The sequence below is a fragment of the Rissa tridactyla genome, chromosome 2, assembly GCF_028500815.1.
Source record: "Rissa tridactyla isolate bRisTri1 chromosome 2, bRisTri1.patW.cur.20221130, whole genome shotgun sequence".
NCBI classification, from domain to species: Eukaryota; Metazoa; Chordata; class Aves; order Charadriiformes; family Laridae; genus Rissa; species Rissa tridactyla.
The window spans coordinates 46,284,845-46,299,159 of NC_071467.1; the positions used below are offsets into that span (position 1 = coordinate 46,284,845).

A 14,315-nucleotide genomic window follows, 5' to 3' on the forward strand; every position below is an offset into this window, starting at 1 on the left:
GGGAGTGTGTATTCATATGTACATACTTTCTGCTGGTTTTGGTAGGGTCGTATGTGTGTATATATCTTTATATACACAGAGAGTGAGTGATTTATGATGTGCATATTTTGGATTTTTCATATAAATAATAATTACTTTCATGTTTTTATCCAACAGCTTAATATTTGAAAAGTTTTCTAGTGGAGACCCTGATACAAAGGACAACTCGGTGGGAATTCAGCTGCTGGGAATTGTTCTTGCTAACAATTTGCCTCCCTTTGACCCGAAGTGTGAAATAGATCGTGTCAGGTGAGAAATGCAGCTTTTTAGAGAATGATTTTCACAAAAGCTTAAGACAGATCTAACTTGTCAGCATGAAGTATGAGAACTGGATTGTTCGTTTATTGGAATTGTTTGTCCCATCACCCCTCTGCTATTGTCTGTCAGATGTAATGCTTTGCTAGCTGCAAACTGCAGACCGCATTTATTTTGGAAAATGCCTAGAAGGATGTACGCTTTTTTACAGTGGGCCCCAGGGTTACAGTTTTTGTGGGAATTACCAGAGTCAGGAATTGCCAAGTCAGGGATTTTGAGACACTGCAGGTGGAAATCCATGTTGCGCTGTATTCCGCTCTTCTAAAAGCAGTCACTGTTGCCGTAGGGAGCTCAGGTAAGTTTTTTGAGTTAAAAATTGGATGCTGGAGTAGTGGCTTACAGCAGGTCTACCTTTTTGTGTTAGGTATTTTCAGGCTTTGACCAGCAACATGGGCTGCTTAAAGTATAAAGAAGTTTATGCAGCTGCAGCAGAAGTGTTGGGACTTGCTCTTCGATACATTGCTGAGAGAGAAAATGTAAGTGAACTGTGTTGTGTGTTTGAACATTCCTGTCCTGATTCTGTGTACATCTTCTGTATGACTACTCGGTTCAGCTGCAAAAATGAATGTATTTAAAATTCAACAGTCTTTATCCAATAGATCGAGTTAAAGGTTTAAACTCAAGAGGAAAAGAATTTGAGAGCAGATTAAGCGCAGAGTTTTTGCCCTGCTATTTTGGAGCTGGCAGTGAATGGTCTCTTTCTGAGGCTTTCTTCAGCTTTTGCCAATCAGCAGCACTGGCATGGTACATTTAAAGTTGTTTTTCTTTTCTAAAGAAAAAAAAATTGCAAGGTGGGGTATTTGGGGCAACCTTTTGAATATCTGTATCTGAGGATGTTTAATAACTTGTAGGTTTTGGTGTAAAATTTAAAGGTATTGTATTTAATTTTGAATCCAGTTATTTTTTAGGTAGTGATAGGGTGAATGCAAAAACTGTTACTCACCAAATCCTACAGTACTAGAACTAGGGGACAGTGCTTGATGATCACAGAAATCAGTTTGAGACAGATGCTAGAAGTACTTCTTTACACAACAGTTAGGGAACTTCTGGAATTTGTTGCCAGAAGAGATTCTAGGGTTAAGTAGCATCATCAGGTTCAAAGAGAAATTAGGCAAATTCACACACAAAAAAATTCACGAACAGGTTTTAAAAAACAATAGACAACAACCTACACTCTAAGATCCCTAATCTAGTGACAGATGCATGTTGGGTTGTATGAGAGAAAAGGACAAAGTGCAGCCAGGCTCATGTACTCCCCCTAAATATCATTCTGCAGCTGCTGTCGGAGACAAAGATACCAAGATAGTGGCTAGGTGGATTATTACTCTGACCTTGTAGGTTATTCTTACTTCTCTCCCTACTACTTTTACTTCTTTCCCCACTTAATTGCATTCTGGTTGTTCATGCACAGTTTGTAGGGCATATTTCATAAATTTAATTCCTGCAGTTTTCTTTTTCACAGTCTTCCAAGTTCCATTATAAGCAGTATTTTGAATAAATAAGCAAAGATGGTGCCAATATTTTATCCTATAGAAATCTTATTTCTTTGATGTTAAGTGAAAGTTGCTGATTATTTTTCACCAAAAATGTCTAATTTTTTACATTCATTAATTGGAAATCTGCCATACCGAATGAGAAGCTACTTATTTATGTAAGCACACTAAGCAACTTGAATTTCAAAATTAAGGTGTTGGTTCCAAAGCAATCAAACAAAGCTCACAAACGTATTGTTTAAACAGGCAATCATGTGTTTCAGCCAGGCATAGCTGTACGGCAGCCATGAAGCACCATAAATGTCAAGATGAGGTGGATGGATCTTTCCTAGCGAAATGCACTAACAATACAGCACCAGAACTATGTGTCTTTAAGGTGGTTATGAGTTTCATGGCTATGCTTGTCTTGCCGTCTGTCTCATTTTCAGGTATTTGAAGATCCAGTTTATGATCGTGTCATAAAACAATTAAAACATCATCAGAACACCCAACAGGATAAGTTTATTCAATGCTTGAATAAAGTCGTTAAGAATTTTCCACCTCTTGCTGACAGGTATGTCATAATTTACATGGTATGTTCATTGTAGATCTAGAGGAATCATAGAAAATAACTTGTTTTTCTTTCTGGGCTTCTGGTTGTGTTAAGGTTTGTGAACGCAGTATTCTTTTTGATACCCAAACTTCATGGTGTGATGAAAACTTACTGTCTGGAAGTGATAATGTGCCGGGCAGAAGAAATACCTGATCTCCACTTGCAGTTAAAGAGTAAAGACTTTATCCAGATCATGAATCACAGGTGAGTGGTCATGTCATTACAAATGCGAATGCATAGTCTAAACTTCTTGGTAACATTTTCTGTTCTGGCCACAACATTTTTACCTTCAGAAGCATTTATAATTCATGTTCACCTTCTGGTCACTGCTCTTCTCATTTGAGCTAATGGAATCTGGGAGTTAAGATGGTTAGCTCACTGTGAAAAGCAAGCAAAAACCCCTAATCACCATTAAGGTGCAACACCGCTAGAACGTGAATTTCTGTAGTATGTATTAGTTTAGTTATATTCTTACTCTTAGGTTGAACTCAAAAGTATTTTCCTGAAGCCTTTTATGCAAAAATAAATATTATTACAAAAAACTAAATTGATCTTCTGGTTCTGTGTGTAGCAGTGAAGAGAAAAGCAATGTAACTATTCTTTTTTTTTTTCTTTCCCCCCCCCTCTCATTTAGGGATGATGAAAGGCAAAGGGTTTGTTTGGATATAGTGTACAAGATGCTGTCTAAACTAAAACCACTAGAACTTAAAGAACTGCTTCCTGGAGTGACAGGGTTCATTTCTCACCCTTCGGTAATATGTCGACAGCACATGTATGATATTCTGATGTGGATTTATGATAATTACAGGTGTGTATTCACTGCAGATGTTGTTTTCAGTGGTTTGTCACAGGCAGAGTGGAAGTGCTTGTAACATTGTCTTCCACCTTCATGTCCCTCGGTGCAGAATTTTTACAGTTCTCAGAAGAGTAAAGCCCGTGGTTTCTTTAAGTAACTCCAGCCTTTGGTGGCAGTTTTATCATTTCCACTGAGGGACAAAGACTTAGATATGAACTTTAGCCCAGAACCAGGATGTTGCATCACCACAGCATGATGGGATAAGAGGTCTTTGCTCTGATGCCCCCCCTTTTTTTCTTGTTGCCAGAATTGGTAACTAGAAAGAATTGTACACTGGAGAAATTTGCTTATAGGTAGAATGTGGATTAAGGCACTTCAGCATGAATGATCTGGAGCCTTTTAATCTGGTTGTCTAAAGATGTTCTTTCTGTTTGACCCCTTAGTAGGGAATAAATATGTACTCAGTTTGACAAGCAGGTTGCTATTGAATCATCTAATTTAGTTGGGTTCTATTATATGCTTTTTCCCAAGATAATGTAACTATTTGAATGGACAGTTATTGTGAAGAAAAAGTACAGGTAGTTTTTACTCCAGCATTCTTGGGAAAAGTTAATTCTCTGCCTTTTTCTCAGTTTTAACCCTGCAACCTCAGAATTATTTCTGTTTGGCCTTTGTAATAACTAACTAACATGTATTACTTAGAAAAGAAAAAAATCAGAAAGCTAAGTAGTGGAGAGAGGAGACACTTTTTGGCAATGAAGACCTCATGTTGTGAAAAACACGTGATATTGTCATGCCAAGTTGAGATTTTTATGAGAAGGGAGTGTTCCTCCTTTTCTCCCACCATCCTCTTGTTTTACTGTGGATTGTTTGAGATGAGTCATTGAGAGACATTTTTCTCCTTCCATCAGTGACCCAGAAAGCCAAGCAGATGGTGATTCTCAGGAAGTACTCAAGCTGGCAAAAGAAATCCTGCTTCAAGGACTAATTGATGAGAATGCTGAACTGCAGTGAGTAAACTGTGTTGTGGTGACTGCCCGAAGTAACGCACCCCTAAATTGCTCTTTCTGTGTATAACAGAAGAGTTGATCCTTAGAGGTTTTTAAAGTGTTTTAATATACAAGAGTAACAGTGACGTAGCGTTGTTTCCTTTTCTTCCCATTAGTTAACTCATAAATTGTATCCCATAGTGTTATACCAAATCCAAGTGATGCACAGAGCTTTTGAACAAACTTCTAAACTGTGGAGAAGTTGTGTCAGTATGTTAGACCTAATTCTGCATTAATGTTCTAGAGTTCTTGAACAACAAGAAGGCCCTCGCTACATGCAAACACACAAAAATAGATTAAATGTTGGAGGATGTTGGATTTTTTTTAAATTCTTCAAAGAAGCAAAAGATAGAAGAGGAGATCTCTGTGCTTATCCACCCCTAGCACTTCTCAAGAGGAAAACAACTCAATAGAAAAACTTTTTTCAGAGTAAACCTTTAATATCAGTTGAATGGCATAGAGCGTGATAGATGAATGAGGAATTTGGTGTAATTAAATGGAAGATCCATGACATGAAAGGATTAGTTGAAGCCTTTATCATCTTACTGTGTTTTGTTTTCTTAACTTGATTTTTTGATAGTGTTCTGTTTTCTGTTTGCAGATAACCAAGAATAACTTTATTCCTTGCCTTTACAGATTAATTGTTAGGAATTTTTGGAGTGATGAGAGAAGGTTACCTGCAAATATTCTTGATCGCATGCTGGCATTGTTAAATTCTTTATATTCCACCAAGATTGAAACACAGTACTTGAGTCTAATCACAAATTTTCTGCTTGAAATGACTAGCAAGAGCCCGGATTATTCCAGAAAGATATTTGAGCATCCACTGTCTGAATGCAAATTTCAGGTGAATTGTAATGTTTTATCCTGTGTGCAACCATGTGACAAATGCCATCCCTTGATGTAGTTACCACTTGAACAAGAGTGGCGTAGTGAAGGAGTTTTTTGAAAGCGCGTTTTGTACTCCATAGTTAACAGCTGCAACAGTCATGGGTTATGCACAGTATCAGAAGTTTGATGATTTTGTGGGGGCAATGATTTTGCTTTCTTTTCAAAAAAGAAAGGTTTAATTAAAATAATTATATATACCAAGTATAGCTGGTGTGTAGAGTACTGAAATACCTAAAAAGGAGGGTGGTGGAGAGAAGCACCATAAGCTAGAGTAAAGTTCTGAAGGAACAGGAATAGTGGTACAAGAACTGTGAATCAGTCCTCAGCTGACCAGTCCAAATTAGTGAGCTTTTTTGCTGAGCTATGGAGAACTTCTTTGTTTGGTTTTGTTCGTTTTTTTTATAGTCAAGTTCTGTCCCTATACCTGGGATGATGTTTTATTCTGTACTTCAATTTCTGGTATCCTGTCTCAAGGAAGGAAGGCAAAAAGCCTGCATTCTTATTGTTCTTATTAAAATCTCTTTTTGTTCATAGGACTTTGTAATTGATTCCAGCTGGCGTTACAGAAGTACCATGCTCACACCTATGTTTGTGGAGACTCAAGCTTCTCAGAGTACCCACAGGAATTTATCACAAGAAAGATCCCTTTCTGCTTCTGGGTCAGTCGGTGCTCGAGTGAGGGCTACCCAAAGGCAATATGAGTTTACACCTACACAGCATATCAGTAAGTTATAACAAGACCAGTGTCTTCTGAAATCTTCTTGTTTGCTAGAGGAATGATTTCATTCTCTTCATTCCTGTTGCATATGAATAGTTAATGTGAAAGTGTAAAGGCATTTAATATTTTGTTTTCAAGGGCACTTTTTTTTTTGTGTTATGAGAATAAACATCATCCGGTCACATTTTTATTAGTCATATATATACCTAACGGCTTGAAATCTGTTCTGCCCATAAACACTGGGAATGATATTTTTGGGGCAGGAAAATTACATGTTTCTTAAGTGTTTTCACTTGATTTATATGTGGATACATTACAGCTTTTTACAATTTTTTTTACAGGTGGTAGAAGTTCTTTTAATTGGCTAACTGGAACTAGCATTGACACGTTGGCAGAGTATACAGTTCCTTCATTCTCTGAATCCTTGTCTTCATCCATGCTGTTGGTTAACAAACAGAGTGAAAAATTTAAACAAGCAAGCTTTAAACCAGTGGGGCCAGATTTTGGGAAAAAAAGATTGGGTTTGCCTGGAGATGAGGTGGACAGCAAAACTAAAGGTCTGTAAGCTTTATGATGCAATTTATATAGAATTACATTTTTATAGACCATCTTTGTCAGTTATTTGGCCGACAGTCCATTATCTTTAAGACATTCTAATTGTGGTTCAACTTGAGAGATTTGTGTTTGCGGGAATGTGTGGTGATACCTAACATGTGGCAAAAAGCTAGAATTGTGCTAGGAATTGCAAAACTATATGTTGCTAGACAAAAGAACTGACTGGCTAGAAACCAGATGGTGTGATCTTTGCATTCCTACCTTTCCCTGAGACAATCGTAGCATGAGTGTTGGGCAGTTCTGCCCCTTCTGTTTTAAATTCAACTGCGTATCTCTTTAAAGAAGAGACTCTTTAAACATATTTTTTCCAAACCATTTCAGCTGTGCTGACACAATCTACAAGATATTGCAGTCTAGCATTAGAATTACCTGCTATTTTCTGAGAATGCTCCTTCGTCCACCCAGTCGATAACTGAAAAATCCAGTACTGTTCTGGAATGGCTTAGGCTCCTTCTCCCCGTTCGCTCCCCGTTTCAGCCTTGCCTACCTTGTCATTAAAATTTTGACCAGAAGGATGAGAGTAGGAGTTCAGGCAGAGAGTTATAAAGATTGACCTTTTCAATACCTAAGAAGTGTTTAAGGGCAGTTTTGAATGGACCATGCTGAACTGCAAAAAGAGAGAGGTCAGTGTACCTTCCAGGGAGTCCCTGATCTTCTACCAGGAAAATGCCAGTTGTAGTGATATGTTTTAGTTTGCTCATTCTTTTGTCCTAGGAAACGGACTGAACAATCTGTAAAGTGGCCTTTCTTCATGACTGTCTGGAGCAGGCGTTGATCCAGTGACAGTTCTGTAACAGTAACTTAAAAAATACAGTACTGTATTATTATTACCTAGTCTTGGAATATATTTAGCACCTCTTTTATGTAGGGAGCTATATACTTTGTGGAATGTGGTGCAAATGCCATACTTGCCTTTGAGAGCTTAAAATAAATCTGTCACATGGGGCAAATTTGTTCATGAATTTCAGTGCCTTTTCTGGTACAATAATTTGACCCTTATACCTCATCCGTGTGCTTAAAGTTTCTATACAAATGCTTATTACCTCTTCTCCTAAGAACAACTTAATTTGTTTTAATTTGCTGTCCTGTTGAAAGGCCTTGCTTTGAGTTGTTGGATACGAAACTTAGGAGACTAGCTGGCAAGCTAGTAAATACAAAGATTGTGTTTGTTATTATATGATGCTCTTGCCTTAAATCTGAAGTTTGCTTGAGAAAGGAAAAGCTGTGGACATGATCATGTGTTCCCTAGGTATAGAAGAACGAGCAGAAATTCTAAGACTGCGAAGACGTTTCTTGAAGGACCAAGATAAACTCAGTTTGATTTATGCTAGAAAAGGTGTGGCCGAACAGAAAAGAGAAAAGGTTTGTCAATCCAAATAAGTTTAAAACCTTAAGTGCCAGTGCCATTTGCAGTCTTGTACTTCATCTATAGAAGTAACTTTGTGAAGAAAGGGTAGATGTAAGATTCTGGTCACTACTTTAAGAGCTTTAGAAGGTTTTATCTGGAAATGGTGCTATTTATGTGTGTAAAGCTAAATGATGTTACTTAGCATGAGAGTGAAAAGAGATGGATGGTAACACTTCCAGCCTACAGCTTAGTATGTATGAAGGGATTTTATATGATGGAGTCCCTAACAGCTGTGGGAAGCTCTTTACGGCCTTCCTGGAAACTAGGAGCCTCAAAGCTACAGTACTCTATGAAAATAGTTGGAGAACTTCATCCGTTGTCTGAAGACCAACTCAAAAACGTCGTACAGCCGATGGACTAACCAGAACTGTTGTATAATTTTAACCTGAAGGAATGTTCATGATCATTTGCTGAGTGTTTATCAAAGCTAGAAACTTAGTAGTATGTGGGTTTCCTGGTTGTGTTATGTACTTACAATTAGTTTAAGTATTTTTAAGCTCTGTAACAGTTTTTCAGAGATTCACATTGCTAAAAATAACATATATTATTGTCCAAAAATGATAACAGTTAGACCCAGAGCGAAGGAACCCAGGACTGAGAGCTATGATTTTGAGACACACTTACAATTCTTTGCAGATGCAGACAACTGTGTAAACAGAACTTATGTCTAGAAGAACCACACAAGCAGATATTTTAACCAATTTATATTTACTTGCAGGCTAAAACTGCTATTTCCTCCCACCCTGAAAGACAGAACCTGTAACACATTCTGTGTAGCGGTCCAAAATACAACCACCAAAAAACCCCCGTGATATTCCACAATAAATGACCAGAAGACACTGTGAATTCTGGCAGAACCCCTTAAACTTTTCAGGAGATTTGTTGCACATAGATACACGTGGAACTTGGTGGCTTGCGTTAATACCATACCTGATGGGGTAAAACAGGAAAAAGTAGGTCCTGAGCAAGAAAGTATTTGGAAATAGCTTTAGCAAAGTCCTAATTTCTTCCAGCATATTTCACTGGAATATTTTTTTTTAAATCATCCCTTTGAAATTGTGTAGAAGAAAAATTATGAAGGGTTTACAGAAGAGAAAAATATCTTCAAGCTTTCTTCTATTTCCTGTTTCCATTCTACCAGTGTGTATATATCTACCCATTGTCTGCTGGTTTAACTGGTTACGGCAGTAGTTAAAACTAAAATCCCAGCCTCTGATTTCCTTATAGCGTATTAGTGCTATGAAAAGGAGGAAAGGCAGAGGAAGAGATAGTTTTGCCTATATGTGGTAGTAGCTCTCGTTCAATTTAAATGTATTCTTTTAAGCCTCAGCAAAAGGCGGGGCAGCTATTTAACAACTGCAGTTTGCAACAGTTTTATTACAGTTTGGTTTAAGTTTTACTAGGAATCAAGTCTACCAGGTTTCGTCCTCCATCCTTCCATCTCACTGTGTGAAATACAACACGCTAGCTGTAGCAACCACATTTTACTTTGCACCTGGGCCAGCCTGAGAACCGTCGTATTTTGGACTACTGTGGCTCAGCTGGCAGGCAGTGAATTATTAAGCCATAGCAGCCCATGAGCTGCCAGTCATAATCCTTGTCTTAAAAAGTGACTTAAAGACTGCCTCCATGGAAGCAGGAATTACAAGGCATTAATATTAAACAGTTAATGACCTAATTAAGTCTATGAACAAGACTTTGGAGTTTTCAATTGACTAAGATAATTTTGGGTTTAACCATAGTACAGCTTTATAGAAAATGTATTTGTTCAATAAGCATGGCAAAAGTTTATAAAACACTTCAGAAATGCTGTTGCTTATTTTGTCTTATCTAGATACAGCTCTTTCTAAGTAATACGAATCTTTTTTTTTAACATGAGCAATGCATTTCAGGAGATGAAATCTGAGCTGAAGATGAAGTATGATGCCCAGGTTACTTTGTACAGAAGTTACCGAGTAGGAGACCTTCCTGACATCCAGATCGAATACTGCAGTCTCATTGCCCCTCTGCAGGGCCTTGCCCAGGTCTGTCTGCTTTTCAAAGGTCATTTGTGAAGTTTTCTGTTCTTGTAGGGAAAATCATGTGTACCTGGGCAGCTGCTTTCAAAATTGATTTGTTGGTTTGTAGTCACCTGTGATACGCATTTAAAGTGTCTGTTTTGAGGGAGTGTTTCTCCTACCCCTTGGCTGGTGCAGTGATGAGAGAAGATGCCTTGTACCTTGCCTCGCCTGAGCAGTTGAGTCGAACACTGAGGACCTGAGACATCGGCTGTTGTCCATTGCCTCTGGGTTCCTCTGCTTGAGGAAAAGATGGTGGTGGTCTTTACAGACATTATTGCAAAAGACATCTCGCTGTACAGCAACAAAAAAATCCATTTTTATTATTTTATGTGGCTACAGTGGAGTTGTAAAAATACAAATGAAGTTTCTGTGTCTAAGACTGGACTCGGACTACTCAGTAAAGCTGATCCAATATTTCTTTTCCTACCTGAGAGCATTAGAAACTGTAGGCTGAACCTATCCTATTTTACAGTGTTTGGGAAGTCACAGTGTTCCCAGTTACCTTTGTATTGAATTTCTTTTGATGTAAAGAAATGTGTAAAGGGAGTACGTAGCATAATTATGAGTTATCTGAATAGCACTAGATCAGAACTTAGACCAATCCCCAGTCCCATGATAGACCGGGATTCATGGGATTGTTACACATACAAACGTGTTTCTGGGTTGAAAAAGTGCCTATATATCTCACATGGAACTGTCTGTCTATACAGACAGTCTATCCCTCCTTCAGTGTTAGATCCGGGTCTCCTCACACGTTGGTGCCTTCTGCTTTTTCCTGAAACCCTCTTCACTGGCAGCGGTGTCCATAAGATGGTATCGGGTGTCTTTAGACAGAAGAAAACAGAAGAAACAGTTGGTTTCTGTAGTGGGAATTGTGAATATGTGAAAATTGTAAATTTCATCCTCTCTACCAACACTCTGGCCTGAAACCGACATTGTCTGGAGTTTCTTTATGAAGAAGAATTAAGATGGGATTTGAATGGGTAGTACAGTAATTACCGACATAGGTGTGATGCATGCCAGACTAATTATTCCACTCCCAAAGAGTGTCCACATAGGGATTAGGTACAGGGTGGGTCAAATCTCTTAATTTCATTTATTAGTTTATTGTGTCACAGCAAAATTCAGTTGCCTTATTGTTTTTGTTGTAATTTACAGAAAGATCCAACATTTGCCAAGCAGCTTTTCAGCAGTTTGTTTGATGGAATTTTGCATGAGGTAGAAAAATCTAAAAGCCCTTCTGAGAAAAAAGCCATTATCCAGAAGCTGCTGAACGACTTCAATAATTTCCTGAGTATGAGCCTGTCTTACTTCCCACCATTCATTGCGTGCATCCAGGTAAATCCTGCTATATGGCATGAAAGTGGCCGAACATTATGTCTTTGTCTGAATGTGTGATAAACCCAGTGGTAGTGAAGCTTAAATACTGAAATTTAGACAGAGATGGAAAGAGAATTGTTAACCAAATGGATATTTCAAGTGACTCTTGTTAAGGTGAACAAGGTAATTCATGCCTCTGAACTGATTTTTTTCAAGGTTTCTACAATTTCTGATCTGTAGAGTTTGAGTCACCTTTTAATGTCTTAATTGAGCCAGTAACAAGAAGAGACTTGACTTTAAATGAAAGGCACAAGAACAATTGAAAGGGTTATGTGTGGGTGTCATGTGCTTATCTTCCTGTTTCTGGGAAGTGATTACTGAGGAATACTTTGATGTCGTGAGGATATCAGTAGCTGTCAGACTGTTGTTAGCATCTTTTATTTATTTTTTCAAATTAGTCCCCTGAAGTTGTTGTCTGGAGATTTTCAGTAACGAGGGAAGGACTCGCTCCCACCAAAGGGTGAGTGGGTGCGCCACAGCCGTTTCACTGGAAAAGAAACACGAGCCTTTCTGCTATGAGAATATACTGACCTGGAGTACATTGTACTCTTTTACCCCAGTTTTCAGGGAAGTAAAAAAAACTTACCCAAGCACCTGTTACATACTCATTGTCACAGTATTTAATGTTTCTTGTCAACTTGTTGATCTTAATGTTGCATCAGATTTGTAGCTCTCAAAATAATCTTTTTTAGTGGTTTCTTCTTTCTGTTATGGAAATTTAAATACTCTGTGACAGTAGGTGTCATTCGTAATACAGGAGAAATGTCTAGTTTGGATGAGCTTTTTAAATAGTGACAAACTTTGCTTCTTAGTACTTGTATTTACACATCTGAAAAAATGTAATTTCTTGTTTACTTTTTTTCTGTGCAGCTGCACAAAAGGTCAAATGCTATGGGGATTTTTCTGGGCTGTCTTGGTATTTTTCGAGCCAGCATCTTACAATAGCTATCTGTTAATATTCCCTCTTGACATTGCATTTGTTGGTTTTCTGACTTGATATTATTATTTGTATTAAATTATTTTGTCTGTTAGACCCTATTCATAACACTTTTCTGTTAGGCTACTTTTTTTTTTTTCTGAGTAGACATAAAATGAATACTCAAAAAATAGAAAAGTTAAAATTCGTCAAAAATACAGACTTTTTAAGAGTGGTAAAAGCATCTCATTGCCATCCCCGTTCAATAATAAAAGAACAGCAGCATGAAGGCAAGCTTCAGCCTGTGTATTTGAGCATCCTGTGTAACAGTGAAAGGAATTATTTTCCCCAACAGGGAACAGAGTTCATATCGATCAGGAGAGAGCTGAGAGAGGGCGAGCGAGAGCACACAGTGCTGAGGCTGTCATTTGGCTCACAAAGGCTGTCCTAATGGCTTGGCCATTTGGAAATACAGCTTCTGCTTCCTATATACCAACAATATAATAAGTAGTTACTTGTTTCAGAAAGCCTTCCTACTTCACTGCTATTTCTGTCTGGTTGTTTGACTTTTTAGTCTTCTACAGGTTCGAGTCCCATCAGGAGAGTAACTTGGTGATAAAAGGAGCTGTTTTCGTACACGGATGTAATCTTAAAATTGGTTATAAGGCTCTGGAATTGGCTTTCAGGACAGATTAAAAAATCAGCAGAAATACTAAGAAAGAAGTTAACCCCACAACAAAAGTTTACATAGACTACATAGAGATACTTGGCCTCTGAAGAACATATAATTGTCTATAAATATTATAGCTGTCAGGCCAGCTTGGATGCCATTCATCCTAATTTTTGAACATGTGGTGCAAGTAAAGACAGAATGAATTGCACGCAGAGCAAGGAACATTCCTGTGCTTTCAGAAGATAAACGATCAAGTAGTCACCAAAATGCACTAAATGGGAAGATACCCCCTTTGATGTGGGATGGTGTCTGTAAATTGTGAGTTTGGGAGGGTATTCATTCTGTGCACGTACCGTTATATTTGCACAATTCTTGTACCTTTTCCTGGGCATCCTTGAGAAAGAGCTTTTGGTCTTACCTTAGCAAAGCGCTATTTGTAAGTTTCTAGATTGTGCAGTTGGCACTGCATCTCTGACACAAGCCCTAAAAGCTGGCAGGCAAGGCGTGTGTGCCTGTACGTAGGAGCATCTGGGGCACATGGGCAGCTTTGAGAGAAGCTGCTGGTTGAAGTTGCCTGAATAGCAGGCGAAGCATGTGCTAACCTCTCGTTGGGATCTACTTGGTCTGTAACTCAGGAAGCTATGAGAAGCTCGAGAAGCTGTTCTTTTATTTTTTTTTTTTAATGAATATGAATGTATTGGTGTGAGAGTCTCAGCTATACAAATTGTGTAATGAGTTTGCTTATGCCAGATGCCTATTCTGCAGTTTTTGTGGTGGTTGCTGTTGATTAAAGAAGCGTAGCTTGGTTGTTCTCACAGCCTCCTGTCACCATTTCCAAATAGCAGTTTTTTTCAGTTAGTCTTCTTGAACATACTGGGTTGCAAAAATTAAACTTTAAATTTTTTGTCCTGAAGCTCGGTGCTGGTTTTTGCAATGAAAGTTACATTACCATGCTTCCATGTTGTAGATTTTTGTTTCTTCCTGTTTGGTTAAAGTGTTATTGCAACTTTCCTTTAGGTTCTGAAGTGGCGGGGCGGGGGGAAGCCTGGCTTTAATAAACTTGTCTACGTCTTTCTTGATATATTGACCTGTGTTTGGGAAAATGATTTAAATATTTAAAAAAACCTTCAAGTAAACAAGAATGTTTATCCGTGAAAAAGAGGTTGTTCTGTAGTTGGACTGATGTTAAATAGGATAAAGATCTGCTTAAAATATTGTCATGTCTTTAAATCAGGCAGGACTAGGCGAGGGCATTACTAAATGAGTCCAACAGGAAGCTGTGGTGTGCTGGGTAACTGTGGCTAGAAAGCCTCCAACTCAGAGAAGACATCGTGGTTAATCGTGCCTTTGGCTTCTGGTGGGGATGCACC

The 14,315-nt window shown here is 38.2% G+C and overlaps 1 protein-coding gene across 4 annotated transcripts in view; it reads left to right on the forward strand.

The window, feature by feature from the left end:
• The window catches only part of PRKDC (protein kinase, DNA-activated, catalytic subunit), an 85,558-nt gene that overhangs the window by 45,104 nt on the left and 26,139 nt on the right, over window positions 1-14,315 (forward strand). For all 4 annotated transcript variants that reach the window (XR_008464831.1, XM_054191228.1, XM_054191229.1 and 1 more), the window contains 12 exons: window positions 157-288; window positions 719-830; window positions 2,276-2,400; window positions 2,494-2,643; window positions 3,074-3,247; window positions 4,147-4,245; window positions 4,921-5,131; window positions 5,710-5,899; window positions 6,235-6,450; window positions 7,758-7,870; window positions 9,809-9,940; window positions 11,135-11,314. Coding sequence is in view for 3 of the 4 variants with exons in the window: in XM_054191228.1 (XP_054047203.1) it covers window positions 157-288; window positions 719-830; window positions 2,276-2,400; window positions 2,494-2,643; window positions 3,074-3,247; window positions 4,147-4,245; window positions 4,921-5,131; window positions 5,710-5,899; window positions 6,235-6,450; window positions 7,758-7,870; window positions 9,809-9,940; window positions 11,135-11,314 (1,834 nt within the window). In the remaining variant the exon portion in view is untranslated. The remainder of the gene's footprint in view (window positions 1-156; window positions 289-718; window positions 831-2,275; window positions 2,401-2,493; window positions 2,644-3,073; window positions 3,248-4,146; window positions 4,246-4,920; window positions 5,132-5,709; window positions 5,900-6,234; window positions 6,451-7,757; window positions 7,871-9,808; window positions 9,941-11,134; window positions 11,315-14,315) is intronic.